This window comes from Lepidochelys kempii, chromosome 2 (assembly GCF_965140265.1).
Source record: "Lepidochelys kempii isolate rLepKem1 chromosome 2, rLepKem1.hap2, whole genome shotgun sequence".
Lineage (NCBI taxonomy): Eukaryota > Metazoa > Chordata > Testudines > Cheloniidae > Lepidochelys > Lepidochelys kempii.
In genome coordinates this window covers 257,278,225-257,292,821 of record NC_133257.1, presented here as the reverse complement: position 1 = coordinate 257,292,821, position 14,597 = coordinate 257,278,225, and the positions used below count along the sequence as shown (strand labels likewise).

Genomic DNA, 14,597 nt, shown 5'->3' with positions numbered 1-14,597 from the left:
CAAACTAATTTAATAGACAGAGACATTTGGAGGTGATTTTTTTAAAAAAAGCTAAGACTTTTGCCAAAGTGAAAACCTACATTTTCAAAACTCTCATCTCTCTCAGATGTTTTGAGCAATTGCACCAAAACTTTACAGGAAAAAAAAAAAAGTACTTTCATCAGATGTCACAAAGGACATTTAAGCTGGAAAGGATTTTTTCTTTTTCTTTTTTGGAGACTGACTCAGAGAGGTCCAGAATAGACCTATAATGGAAAACTAGTTACAACTGCAACTATGTAGTTGCTTCCACAGATGCATAATTACTATCAGTTTTTAAACAAATATGCTTACCAATCTACTGACCACAAGGATTTTTCGAAGATGTAAGTCTGCATTTTGAGGTTCCTTAGTCTCCAAAGAATGAATAAAATCTCTAAGTTGAAATGATGCCTGCAGAAAAAAAATTTAATGAACTAATGAATTTATTTCAAAATTAGAGACAATAATTCAGATAATACTACCATTCTTTACACAAGAGTCCTCTGAATGTTACACAGGGTAAAATTCATGACCACCAAATGAAGTCTGCGTAGACTGATTTTGTGTAGGGGACTGTGTTGGGATGGAGTATAGAATCCATCATCAAGTCAGCAGGCAAGATACAGGACTCAGTGGCTGCTACTCAAGCCCATGGGCTTCATAATCATGAACCCACTGACCTCTCCTCTGTCTCTTCATCAGCCTTCTCCAACCCCTACTCCACAAAAGCCTACATCAGCTATGTCACAGGACAATGTTGTGAACTCTCCCTGTACTTCTGTTCTACAGCGGAATTACGAATGTTCTGTTGCAGTCTTCCATCACCATTGTGCTGCTGGATGAATTTTATTCTAACTGCAGAAATCACTTGGCCAAGTAAATTAGCATTGTGATTTACAGAGTACATTTATAACAGTTTAGGATACTAACAATAAACTGGCTCACATGCCTTCCCACCAACTACATTTCATCTTATTGCTCTTAAAAATCACAGAACTACTTGAGCTAAAAAGCACCTCTAGAAGGCCATCTAATCCATCCCTTGTACTTCAGAAACCTGGAAGGAGTCTAAAGATGGGATTGACACAGGTCAGCTTTGAAGACTTCATTCCAGCATCAAGTGTGAATGAAAGTATAATACTGATATTGGAAATATAAGGATATGCTCCTACAGTGACAGAGGATGCTTTGGGATTCATGGAGTATTGGGGTGTCTTCTAGGATTAGAACCTCTTCATACCACTTCTCTTGAAAAAATACCATGAGGTCTTTAAGGATCACAAAAAAATCAAGGCCTCAACTTTATACTTCAAATACTTGTAAATATAGAATATACTCACAGCATTCAAGTTTCCAGTTCTTGAAAGCTCATTTACAATACTAGCTTGAAGTCCATCTATATTGGTCCCATCTTTACTCAGGATTCTTAAACAATAATTATTATATGTATTATATGTAAGTTGCAAGTTTTACAAAACAAAACAGAATACAGTACATACAGTTATTTTTAATAGATTCAGCTTGTTCTCTGATGTTGAAAGATAATCTAATCATTGAGTTAAAGCTTCATAAATGATACATTTCTAATTGTGGTAAATAGAAAATAGGAAAAACTGTGGCCCTAGAGTACCGAAGGGTACATCTACACAGCAAAGAAAACCCCATGACAGTGAGTTTCAGAGCTCAGATCAAAAATTGACTTGGGCTCACACCATGGGGCTAAAAATAGCTGAATAGACATTCGGGCTCAGGCTGGAGCCCAGGCTCTCAGATCTGTTGAGGGGGGGGGGGGTCTCAGAGCCCATGGCTGCAGCCTGAGCGTGAATGTCTACATGGCTATTTTCAGTCCCATATCACAAGCCCTACAAGCCTAAGACAGTTGACCTGAGCTCTGAGACACTGCTGGATAGGCTTTTTTGCTATTATACATAATCTGAGAATTTACACTCTGATATAAATAACAAATGCTGTCCCAGGGACACACACTTCAGTTACCATGAAACTGTGCTTAATATCAGGAAAAATTAGTCTGGGACCTCATGGAAGAAAATTGCTTAAAATATTTTAAGTTGTTAAATGTATTTTGAGTAAATGAATTTGAAGAAGAAATATACTCTTACTTTACAAATATATGTGTTACAACTTTATAGAGGCATGTAATAGAATTTAGAAAGGAAATCACATATCTTAGTCTGTACTGGGTTTGTTTGGTTTTTATTATCCCCTACCTTAGTGCAGTTTCTAAAGTTTGCTCCCAGTCTTGCTGAGCTAAAAATAGCCTCATCTTGAGGATATATGCTGGTATGAAACCAGAAAAATTGACTATTATTTGGTTAACTACTTCCAGAGCACCTGAATAATTCTGTTGCATCATGAAATATCTTGCCTATGGAGGAAAAAAAAAGAAAAACAAACAAACAATCTCATTGATTCAGAAAAGTGGCAGATTGTAATAATATGCTAAAGGAATATCATTAAATTGGTAGCTAATTACCATCTGCTTCATTACTTGAACCAGCAAAAGATCCAGATCACTTATCACTGGAGCCAACAAGAAGGGGGATTAAATTCAGGGCCTCCAAGCCCTCCCCACACAGTCATTACAAGACTCACCAGTAACCATTTTAGAGAACTGCATACCAGCATCTTCCATTCTCTACCCACTTTCATGGCCAGGACTAGCAAGGGAGGAGCTGGAAGTTAATGGGAGTTAGGCACTGAACCTGCTTAGGCACTTTTGAAAATCTCACAAGGCACCGATCTGCATTTTAGGTGCCTAAATCACTTTGAAAACAGGTTGTATATTTCTGGAAAGCAACCTAGGGGTCAACAATGCTATGTGTGGGCACAGGAAAAGGAAGTTGTCTTGTGTCCTCTCTGTCAAAAATGAAGTCCAATGACAATGAGTGAAGTAAGAAGGAAAATATAAAATAGAGTTAAACCCCGCCCCCAAGAATTAACAATCATACCTTTCCCATCATCCCAAATATATCGGTGGTGTCTTGTATCCCTTCGTCAAGGTATTTGATAGATTTCTTAACAGCATGCTGTTTGTCAGATGTACAGTACACCCATCCTTTAAGCACAAGACCCTGTGAAGGTAAAAAAAAAAAAAAATCCATATATTTTAAGTTACACAATAGGCAAATCATAATATGCAGTGAAAAGTCCTAATTTCTTGTCTCAAGTACATTTATTTTTGTTTAAATATTTAAATGCATAAAAATAATAAAAAGATACCTCTCACAATCTCTAACCACCTTTGAAAATTATTTTAAGCCACAAGAGGTATAACATCAGAAAGCAGAAAGACTCAAACATTCTCAAAGTCAGTATTCTGGCAAATATTTGAATTAGCCATTGCACACAATCTTGGTTAGAAGGGTCATTCTCCACTGGCAATATATATGGATAAAACCAGAACACACTCCCCGCCCCCCCGCAATTGTTGTCTTACCATTTAATTAGGAGTCAAAACTATCAAATTCTCCGTATGCAACACATCAACAGATGGATGAGAATTTTCAGAAAAAAACCTCAACTATTATATTTATTGAGAAATTTGGCTGGATTTGTCATCCACCTGTTGTTGTGTATCCATCAAAACTTCAATATATAAATATCCACACCCTGTGGCATGTGTTAACATGCGACAGATGTGACCAGCTTGTCCAATTTTTTGCATGTTCAATATTGCTTCTGTGGCCAGTCTGCTTTCTTCTGTGATGAAATCCATGGGAGGGAATTCAAGAGAAGGAAAAATCTTGAGTCTTCCCTGGCTGAATTCCTCCAAAAAAAATTTCATCAAAGTATAGGGTTTGCCTCTCTATAGCACAGGCTGTTGGGCCTTCCCAGAAATTGCACACAGTCCAAGGTAATCTGCATGAAGGCTGTGTAATTATGGACAGAATCTGTGCCCAGTTACATCGATTAACTCCACTGATGTCAGTGGAGCGACCTCACATTTACAATAGAAGATGGCCCATCATGGCATACTTGTGTGATAGTTGTCCTACTCCACAGCACTGCGATGAAACAATTTGCTTCATTCATTTCAAGTCAGTAGCATCACACACACACACTAGTGTTTTGATCATCTGTGTACTGTGAAAATTGTTTCATCAGTTTTTACAACAAACAATATATTTGCACACAGTAGTAATGTTTTTGTTCAAAGTGTACACAAATGTATTTGTACACAGTGAGTAAAGCCAGTGCCATTTTTCATGGTGGAAACTCAGCATGTAGTTATTTTCCTTTGCAAAAAAATATTGCTTTGGATTGAGGTGGAGACATCCACTTCAAACTGTTCTAAAAACAGCATCAAACAGCTCTCACCTCAGCTTGTGTATGAGACAAGATATTTACATCTAGGTAAATCTAAGTTTAGGGATAGTAGACTATGTTTTGCTGGTTTATTTTTTACCATCTAATTAAAACTGTGATTACATTTAATTTTAAATATTAAGAACTTCAGCCAGACATTTGTCTTATGGGTGAAAAACCTTTATATACATTACCTCTCTAGATCCATTAGACATTTTCAGCATTCTGTCAATGTATTCATTTGCTTTATCATTTTTACCCATCAGCCACAGAAACATTCCTGCATAATATAATGCATTAATTCCTGCGGTCTTCCGGGTTTCCTTTAATTTGTTTTCCAGCTCCAAAACAGCATCACGATCTGAAAGCAAATATCCCAACCAAAAATGTTTAAAACATATATAGAACTTATATAATGCCAAAATATGGTATTTGGTAGCCAAATGAACCAAAGGCCCCAATCCTGCAAACACTTATACACGTGGATAACTTTTCACATGGGTAGTTCCATTGAACTCAAAGCTAATCATGCAAGTAAGGGTTTGCAGAATCAGGGCAAAAAATAGCAGGCTGTTTTCCTTTTAGAACTGGTATATTTTAACTGGAGTTATTTTTTTGCATACAGACAAATTGAAAAAAGTAGCACACCATTCTCTATTACTGTAGGCTCTATTCTCCCCTCAACATGTGTGAGATTTGGGCCCAATCCTGGAGGTACTGAGCACAGTACACTCCCATCCCATTCACTTTAACATGAATAGAAGGTGCTCAATATCTTGCAATATCTTTCTGCAAATAACTCCAATTAGATTTAATATTAGCTCCCTGCCTTTCTCTCCCTGGTATTATGAAATAATCTTGCACACTGCTTGGGAGATACCAAATACAATAAAACAGATTAATGACTCCTGGAACTGTCCAAACAATTAGTGAAATCATTTTATAATCTAAGCCTATTTGCCTTCTCTTGGCTTTCTCATGCCGCTCTATTTTCTCCTCTTATCTTTCTATAAACAGTCCTCTTTCCCTCTCCATATTTTCTTTCTTTCCCTACTCCTTTCCTTCTAGTTGTTCCACCTACTTTGTGTTCTTGTTCTTTAACAATTATATAAATATGTTAACAATTAACAACAAATAGTGCTCTGAATGATGTACTAACATTGTGGAATGCTCCCACTCATTTTTGTGTTTGATGTTAACAGTAATAGAATAGAACCTTGCTAATGTGTACTAATGACTGGGCTACCTATTGTGGATTACAGAATTTTACAAATAAGCAAATAAGAGAGTAATCAATTTTAATAACATCAAGGCTACTGCATAATAAAATAAAATTTACCCATTTATTTTAATTTGTGTAGTTTAATTCTTCATAGTACAATATCTTTTCCCCACTGATATCATTGCTGATTCACTCCATTCCTCACTCTCCTCCACTCTTGCATCTTTTGTCCCCCTCTCCCATTGAAAGGTCCGCCTTGCCAGCCCCCAACCCTGGCTCACCCCCAAAAACCACTTCCTACACTCCTGCTTCCCTGCTGTGGAGAGTCTCTGGCAAAAATGCAGTGACCAGGCCCACTTCCTCCATTACAGCTTTGTTCTCTCCTTTTTCAGTTCTACCATCTTCCAGGCTAATCAACTCTACTTCACTGAATCTCACACCTGCAATCCCAGCTGCCATTTCACAACCTTTAACTCACTCCTCAAACCTTTCCCTCTTCCTAATTCCACTTCTCCCTCTGCACGGGCTGATTTCTTTTAAGGGAAAACTGACAAAATATGCCTCTCCCCTTGGCTTGCCTTTCTTTCCCGTATTGCCCCCTACAACTCTCTCCTCCTTCTCCCTGGTCACAGATTCAGAAGTTTCTCATCTGCTCTCTTCCTATAACCCCACCACTTACCCCAGTGGCCCCATCTCCTGACCTCCCTTGCACACATTCTCATACCCTACATCTCAACCAAGGGTCTGCAAGACCTTTCAGGGGGGCCACAGGCCCGCCGTCTGAAACCCGGTGTCCCAAGCCCTGGCACCCGGCCCTCTCCGAAGCCTGCAGTGGTGCAGTGAAGAGCTGAAGCCAGCAGCGGTGCAGGGCAGAAGCTGGGACCCTCTGTGTCCCCCCGGTCTGAAGCTGGGAGCACCAGTGCCCTCCCCCAAGGCTGAAGATGGGAGTAGCAGGGTAGCCCCAGCGCCCCCCACCCCATCAGAAGCTGGCCACGGTGCAGGACAAAAGTCAGGAGCCCTGGCACCCCCCCCCCAACTGAAGCTGGGATCACCTCATCACCCCCCTCAGGGTGCACCCCCAGGATGAAGCCAGCAGCAGCGCATGGCTGAAGCCCTGAGCCCTAGCGCTTCCGCGGGCAGAAGCCCTGAGCCCATGGGCAGGGTGTTGCCCCCCCAAGCTGCAGTGTTTTACCCAGAGTGGGGTAGTCCCGGGGGCAGCTCCAGCTTCTCCTCTCCCTCCTCATCTCCCCCAGTTCCCCTCTGGCCAGGTTGTAGGTGAGAAGCCAGAGCTAGGCAGTGTGGAGCAGCTGCTCCTCTGGCTGGTGGTGCCATGGAGTGGACAGCTGTGGCATTCCCACGTTTGCTGCTGGTGCCCAGGATTGCGGCTGCTCCTCAGCTCCCACCCCTCTTTGACTACTCATGCAGCCAGTAAGAGTTGCCTGGGCGGGGGGACCCGGCTTCAGGGCTGCAGAGCCCTTGGAGAGCAGCCACTGCATAGGGAGCCCTCCCAGCACAGAGCTTCTATCTACCCTCTCCCTGCACCCTGAGCTACCCCCTACTGACACAGAGCTAACCCTCTCCCTGCACCCTGAATGGTTTTCAAACTTTTTGAACTGAGTCCACCCTCTGAGTTATATTTTTTCGTTGTGTCCCCGCTGGGTGGCCTGCTGAGGTGAGTCAGGGAGTGAAGGGGTCACTCCCTCCCTGGACCACATTGTGTAGAGCTGGCCCAAGCCCCGCCGGCCCTTGCCCCCTCAAAATAAAAGTCAAACTACACCTATGAAGGACTGCCCCTGCCGGCCTGGAGCCCCAAGTCCTCCCCGCCCCCACTGAGCCCTGGAGGGCTCACCCTTTTTATAGCATGTTGAGGGGAGCCTCCAAAAGAAAAAGATTAAGAACCCCTGCCCTACACTACTCTTCTCCTTAATCTCCCTCACTGTCCTCTGGCTTCTTCCCCACACAAGACAAACATGCTTAGTCAATCTCATTTTAAAAGAGTCACTCTTGACCCTACTTGCCTCTCCATTACTGTCTCATCTCCTTTTCACCTCTCAGTTAACTGAACACACTCTTTACAACAGCTGTCCAGAGTTGCATCTAAGAGCGTCTCCAATAGAGCTTCCACCCCTTGCACTCAACTGAAACCACTCTTGCCAAAAATCGCTAATGTCTTTCTCTTAGCCAAATCTTAGAACCAGTACTCTAGCCTCATGTTCCTTGACCTGTCAGCTGCCTTTGATGCCGTTGATCCTGTACTTCATAAAATCTTGTCCTCCCTCAGCTTTCATGACTCCATCCTCTCCTGGTTGTCTCCTACTTCACAGCTTGTTCTTTGGAGGACATCCCCCACCTTTCAGCTTTCCTGGGGGCATTCCACAAATTCTGTTCTTTGTCCCATCCTTCTCTCTGTCTACATCTTTTCTTTGGGTAATCTCATCTGCGAACACACATTCAACTACCATCTCTATGCAGACTATTCAAAGATCTACCTCTCTACTCCAGACCTGTCTGCTTCCATCCAAATAAAAATCTCAGCGTGTCTCTCTAACATCTCCTTGTGGATGTCTAGCCATCAGCTCAACATAGCTAAAACAGAGCTCTTAATCTCCCCCTGGAAGCCCTCTTCACTACGTTCTATCTTGATCACTGGGGACAATACCACGATTCTACCTGTCACTCAAGCCCATAACCTGGATGTCATCTTCCATTTGGACCTCTCTCTAGGTCCTCAAGTCCAAGCTATGTCAAAATATTGATGATTCTTTCTGCATAGCATGGCCCTTCCTATCCATCCACGCAGCTACAACTCTTATCCAGGCTCTCATCATCTCACGTCTCAATTACTACAGCACCTTTTTCTCTGGCCTTGACAAATGCAGTCTTACCCACTGATATACATTCAGAAGGTTGATGCAAAGATCTTTATCCCGTTGATTTGACCACGTCTCCCCTCTCTTTGCATCCCATCACTGGCCTCCTCTTCTCTATCATATCAACATAAAATGATCAGTCTTCATTTTCAAGGCCCTCCATGACCTATTCCCCACCCTACCTATCATCTCTCATTCAGTATCGAAAGGGCAACTCCCGCCTTCAGTCAGCCTCAATCACCCATTTGCTACACTTTCAAACAAATACCTTTGTGCTTTCTCCCACGCTATTGCTCATACTTGGGGGAAGCTCCCCATAAACATCTACAAAGCTAACTCATTCAAACCCCTCCTCTCCTTTCCTGTGAGACCTATAAAAACTTGACAGTGGTTAGGTTGCTGGTGTGCTAAGACCACTGCCCATGATGCTGACCAATATTGTCTCATTGTTTCTTTGAACTCCCCTGTCTGTCTGTCCATCTGTTGTTTCTTGTCTTATATTTAGATAGTAAACTCTTAGGGGTAGGGACTGTATTTTGTTCTGTGTTTGTACAGCACCTAGCACAATGGGGTCTTGGTCCATGACTGGGACTCCCAGGCATGCAATAATGCAAATAATCAATATTAAAATATTCAGCAATGTGCTTTATAAAGTAACATAGCTATAGTAATAATAGCTATAGTAATATGAGGTCACCTTACTGCGTTCTGCTATGAAATCTCTGCTGAGATGTCAGATGAAAATTATGATTTGGAGGATAATTATTAGTTTTGCATATTAATAAACTGCGAATTAGTGAGGTTCTACTATAAGATTGATACAGCACTTTTTATCCCCAAGGATCCCAATGTGCTTTATTAACTACATTCATATGGCAATTATATAGCCTATTTCTAAGGTCAGAGGTCAGCTACTAGTCAGATAATGAGTGCACAATATGCTGCACAGAAGCTGGGATGTGTGTGTGGAGAGAAGGGAGGGATTATTCTGGCAAATGAAACCAAGGCAACCACCCACTCTTGCAAAGGTACCGTGGGACTGGTAATGTCCACAAGAGCAGACAGAATATAGGTTTTAAGATTTCATCCGAAAGATCCACACCTCAAAAACTGCAAGTACTCACCTAATTTGCAAGGGTGAAAGGTATAGTCAAACTAGGCAGGATTTAATGTAGGGAACTTCTAGGTGTTTCTTGGAGAGTCTAATTATTTCCAGCCTAATGCTTAAACAACCAGATCACCATGAACTCAGAAGACTGAAAGATGTGTTGTCAATAGTAAAATAAGATGTGTTGTTCACAATAAGATAGCTAATTCAAGGCAAGTAACTGGTCAAGGCATACCATAGGAGGTTTGTCTAGGGCAGGGGTGGGCAAACTATGGCCCGGGAGCTGAATCCAGCCCTTCAGACGTTTTAATCTGGCCCTTGAACTCCCTCCAGGGAGCAGGATCTGGGGCTCGCCCCGCTCTGGTGCTCCAGCCAGAGAGCAGGGTTGGGGGCTTGCCCCGCTCCGCGCGTTTTGTGGCTCCATGCAGCTCCCGGAAGCAGCAACATGTCCCACTCTGGCTCCTACATGTAGGGGCAGCCAGGGGGCTCTACATGCTGCCCATGCCTCAAGTGCCACCCCTACAACTCCCAGTGGCCGGGAACCATGGCCAATCGGAGCTGCAGGGGTGGCACCTGCAAACGGGCCTGCCTGCACCTCCACGTAGGAGCCAGAGACGGGACATGACACTGCTTCTGGGAGCTGCTTGAGGTAAGTGCCGCCGGGAGCCTGCACCCTTGACCCCCTCCCTGGGCCCCAACCCCCTACCCCAGCCCTGATCCCCCTTCTTGCCCTCCGAACCCCTCGGTCCCAGTCCGGAGCACCCTCCTGCACCTCCAACCCCTCATCCCCATCCCCAGCCAGAGCCCTCACACACACACACACACCCCAACCCCCTGTCCCAGCCCAGAGCCCCTTCCCGCACCCTGAACTCATTTCTGGCCCCACCCCAGAGCCCACACTCTCAGACAGAGACCTCACCACCTCCTGCACCCCAACCCCCTGTTTCGTGAGCATTCATGGCCTTCCCATAAAATTTCCATACCTGGATATGGTCCTCGGGCCAAAACTTTTGCCCACTCCTGATCTAGGGTATATCTCGGCTAGCTACATCATGGTAAAACTACTGTTTGCCTTGTCTTCATGCGGATTTTATAATGAGATAGTTATCTCAAAAGACACACCTTGTTCGGTTGTGAAATCCCCAAGTTCTCCAATACCTAGCACATATATAACGCTTTACAAGTTCAAAGTGCTGTAAAAACTAACTAATTAATTCTCAAAACAGCCTGTCAGGCAGATAATGAGTGGCTGGGGACAGGTTGCCCTTGTCAGTAAGTTTAGCAATTAATGCAGCAATATTTCTTTTTGGTGCTATTCCATTTAACAATCAGTTAGAATCCTTTTAATAGACATCAGTTAGAGCGCATATATTTCCATAAAAATACTCTCAGGCTACTTTCCCCCTCTGGTCCTCATTTGACCTAAATATGTGAATGCAGCACAAGACCACTGATTTGGTCAACTTTCTGATTTTTGTAAGTTTGTGATGAATGACATTTAACAGATAAGAAAAACTCACCAACATTTTCACATATTTTGTGTGCATAAATGAGTGCTAAAAGGCAGCATAATGAAACATCAGAGTGGCATTTCCTGGCATTCTCGAGCTGTAAGATAGCATCTTGTATTTGACCTGAAAAGACAATGCAGATAGCAGATTCACTAATTTTCACATTTTAATGATCACTCAAAGAATTCACTGTATACCCAGCTCAAAGACTCAGGCTAACTGAGCAGTACATTTCAATTACATGTCCTTGGCACTGGAGCTACCCCGTTTATATCTGTATATTTAGTATGTATACTAGCTTTGGGAACATTGGAACACTGAGGAATATGGTACTATGGAGATATATTTTGTGATCCAGGTTCAGGTGTCTCATTACTAGCCTGATTTGCTGTTTACTCCTGGGGGAATTCTGCGCCACTGTGCAATGCAGAATTTGCAGAAATTAACATTGTATGCACCAAATTTCCTTTCCCCTACAGAAACGGGCTGCAGTGCTGCTAGCTGCCATTATGGGCCACTGGACCTGGCAGAGCTTAGCTTACACATACTATAGAAGACACTGCTGGGGGGAGGGAAAAGCAGCTAGATGGTTTGTGGCAGCTGTAGTTCCCAGCATGCCCAGAGGGAAGGTGAGAGCAGCTCACAGGAAACTTTGTGAAAGCCTGGGACCCAGCCTGAAGCTGTTTCTCTGGGTAGGAAGGGGGATGGGTGTCTGGGCAAGAGATGGCAGGGGCTCGCACCTGGGCTCTTGGGGAGAAGGGGTGTGGGTATCTAGGTCGGGGAGACCCCATGGTTGGGCGCTGGGGAGGATATGTTTAATACTGATTGGGGATAGTATCTCTTTTTTCTATCTGCTCTTTATTATGTACCGTATGAAACAGTAGGAGCCATATGGACAAACTGGTATTCAAACCACGCATATATGAAACCACAGAGCCTTGTTCAGCCATAAGGCTGAAGTAGCAACTGCAGACTGACTGCCTTGGGAGGAGATGTTCTCTCTCCTTACCCCACTGACATGCCCAGCCCAGTGACACCAGCTTGGGACTGTGCTGGAAACAGAATTTGAGATTTAGGGATTGTCTGCACAGGAAGGCAATATAAGGCAATGTGTGAATTTACGCCACTAGAGTTATACTTCTATAACTCCCTGTGTGGACACTCTTATTCCGGTATAAATAGTACCTTTTTCTAGTTTACTTTATCACTTTGGAAGTGGTTTAAGCTAAACCCAGTGGGCCATCTATCTCTTCCTGAACATATCTGTTATTGAAAAGTAAAAGTAAAAGGCAGAAGTAAAATAATCCGTTTTAAACAAGAGAATAAAAAACACAGGTGGAAAGTAAAGTAAATTCAATTGTTGCTTTTCCTTACCAATATAACAATCATCTCTTCTTTGTATTTACCTAAATGTAAGGTTCCATATGCCTTGAAAAACTGAAACACTGGATCATTGATGTATTTGTCCAATTCTAAATTTGCAAATTGCCTTACATGGTTGAAATATTTTTCTTGAGCATAATATATAATATAAGCCTGGAGGGAGGAAGAGAGCAGGAAAATTAATTTTTATTTAAGTAAGTGTACTCTTTTTAATTTGAAAAATATGTGAAATGAGGAAATTCTTTCACTAAAGAAAGGGAGTTGCTGCTGATTGAGGATCATATTATGATCCTTATTTCATAAACTGAAAACCAGATATTAAGATATCAGTATGACAGCAGAGAGATGGCTACAAAGGGCACAGAATATTTGTAAAAGTCATACTTTACATAATTCGTTAACACAAGAAACTCTAAATGCTAACCCAAAAAACACTTATTGCTCTGTGTTTTTTTCTTCCAGTTTGTGGGCTTAAAGCCTGATCTAGCTCTGCTGAAGTCAACATGAGTCCTTCCATCTACTTTAGTGGATGCTGGATCAGGCTCTCAGATTATAAACCTTCTCCAGGATGAGGATATATTTGAGTCTCCAGGCCCATTTAATCCCTGATGTTTCCGATCAGACTGACAAAAAAGGAGCCTAACAGTGTAAATGGGTTTTCATGACACCTGTCAATTGGAAGCCAGACAAAAACCACTGAATTTATTTCTACTGAAGTCATCAGTTTCCTCTGTTGACTAGCTAATCAGCTCTCAGTGTGTAAATGGAATTACTTATTAATTCTTCCACTCTACTCCACACTGATAAATCCACAACGTTAGTAGTGTGTCCAGTTCTGGGCATCACATTTCAGGAAAGATGTGGACAAATTGGAGAAAGTCCAGAGAAGAGCAACAAAAATGATTGAAGGTCTAGAAAACATGACCTATGAGGAGAGATGGAAAAAACTGGGTTTGTTTAATCTGGAGAAAAGACCAAGGGGGGTTTTGACAACAGTTTTCAACTATGTAAAAGGTTGTTACAAAGAGAAGGGTGCAAAATTGTTCTCCCTAACCTATGAGGATAGGACAAGAAGCAATGGGTTTGAATTGAAACAAGGGACCTTTAGGTGTGATATTAGGAAAATCTTCAAAAAAAAATGTCTGGGTAGTTAAGCCCTGGAACAAATTACCTAAGTAGGCTGTGGAATCTCCATCACTGGAAGCTTTTCCAAGAACAGGTTGGACACCTGCCAGGGATGGTCTGTTATTACATAGTCCTGCCTTGGTTGCAGGGGATTGGACTAGATGACCTGTTGATGTCCCTTCCAGCGCTACACTTCTATGTTTCTATGACTACATACACCGGGCTAAGCGGAGAAGAATCCGGCTGAAATGCACACTAGGAAGGGGTTTGGAAGAGAAGACAGCAGCATTTCGCCGGCAGGAACAGCGCCACTCTCTCCGGCCCTGGGGGCAGCGGGGTGGAAAGCCTGCAGCTGCGGGCTGGCAGGGGGAGAGAAGAGAAAGAAAAGGAGAGCCCCGCGGAAGCAGGATGGAGGAGTGGGGCGGGGCGGGACGCAGGGTTATGCCGGTTTAGAGGTGGGGGTGAGGAACGTGAATGTGAGGGGGAGTTTGCCAGGGAGGGGAGTCAAGGCCGGCGTGACACGGGTGCGGAGCACACACCACCAGGGCAGGGCCGGGCCGGGCCGGGCCGGGCCGGGCCGGTCAGGTGAGGCGGGGGGAGGAAGAAGCTAGGATGGGGGAGGGAGGAAGAGCCCGGCGGGGGCGAGCCCCCGCCCGATGCCCCACGTACCACACCCGCCCCGTCACCGGGCTCAGCACCACCCGCGCCCCTGCCTGTCTCCCGTTCTCAGCCGCGCCTCGCTCGTGCCCCAGAGCAAGCGCTGCCTCCCCGGTTGCCGGTTCCCGGCCCACCTTCGGGCCCCCTCCCGTGTCCCCATCGCTCGCGGCCCAGTGCGCCCCCCGCCCCGTACCCCCTGCCTCGCCCGCGGCGCGGTCTGTACCATGGGCTGGGGGGCGCGCTCGGTCATGGCGGCGGCTCGGGCGCCTCACTGCCGGGGGCGGGGCCGCTCGGGCTCCTGGCTGGGGCAACCGCGGGGGGCGGCGGGGCGCATGAGACTAGTTGAACCTCAACGGCTCCAACGGACACCCGCC

At 44.2% G+C, this 14,597-nt stretch overlaps 1 protein-coding gene across 3 annotated transcripts in view; it reads right to left on the bottom strand.

Annotated features, from left to right (window-relative positions):
• TTC21A (tetratricopeptide repeat domain 21A) overlaps window positions 1–14,580 on the bottom strand; it is a 60,327-nt gene extending 45,747 nt beyond the window's left edge. For all 3 annotated transcript variants that reach the window (XM_073334672.1, XM_073334673.1, XM_073334674.1), the window contains exons 1-8: window positions 14,447–14,580; window positions 12,465–12,594; window positions 11,068–11,181; window positions 4,542–4,708; window positions 2,991–3,113; window positions 2,250–2,407; window positions 1,362–1,446; window positions 334–432 (exon numbers count right to left, since the gene is read on the bottom strand). In XM_073334672.1, the coding sequence (XP_073190773.1) occupies window positions 334–432; window positions 1,362–1,446; window positions 2,250–2,407; window positions 2,991–3,113; window positions 4,542–4,708; window positions 11,068–11,181; window positions 12,465–12,594; window positions 14,447–14,473 (903 nt within the window). In that variant the 5' untranslated portion in view covers window positions 14,474–14,580. The remainder of the gene's footprint in view (window positions 1–333; window positions 433–1,361; window positions 1,447–2,249; window positions 2,408–2,990; window positions 3,114–4,541; window positions 4,709–11,067; window positions 11,182–12,464; window positions 12,595–14,446) is intronic.
• Between the last annotated feature and the right edge of the window lie 17 nt (window positions 14,581–14,597).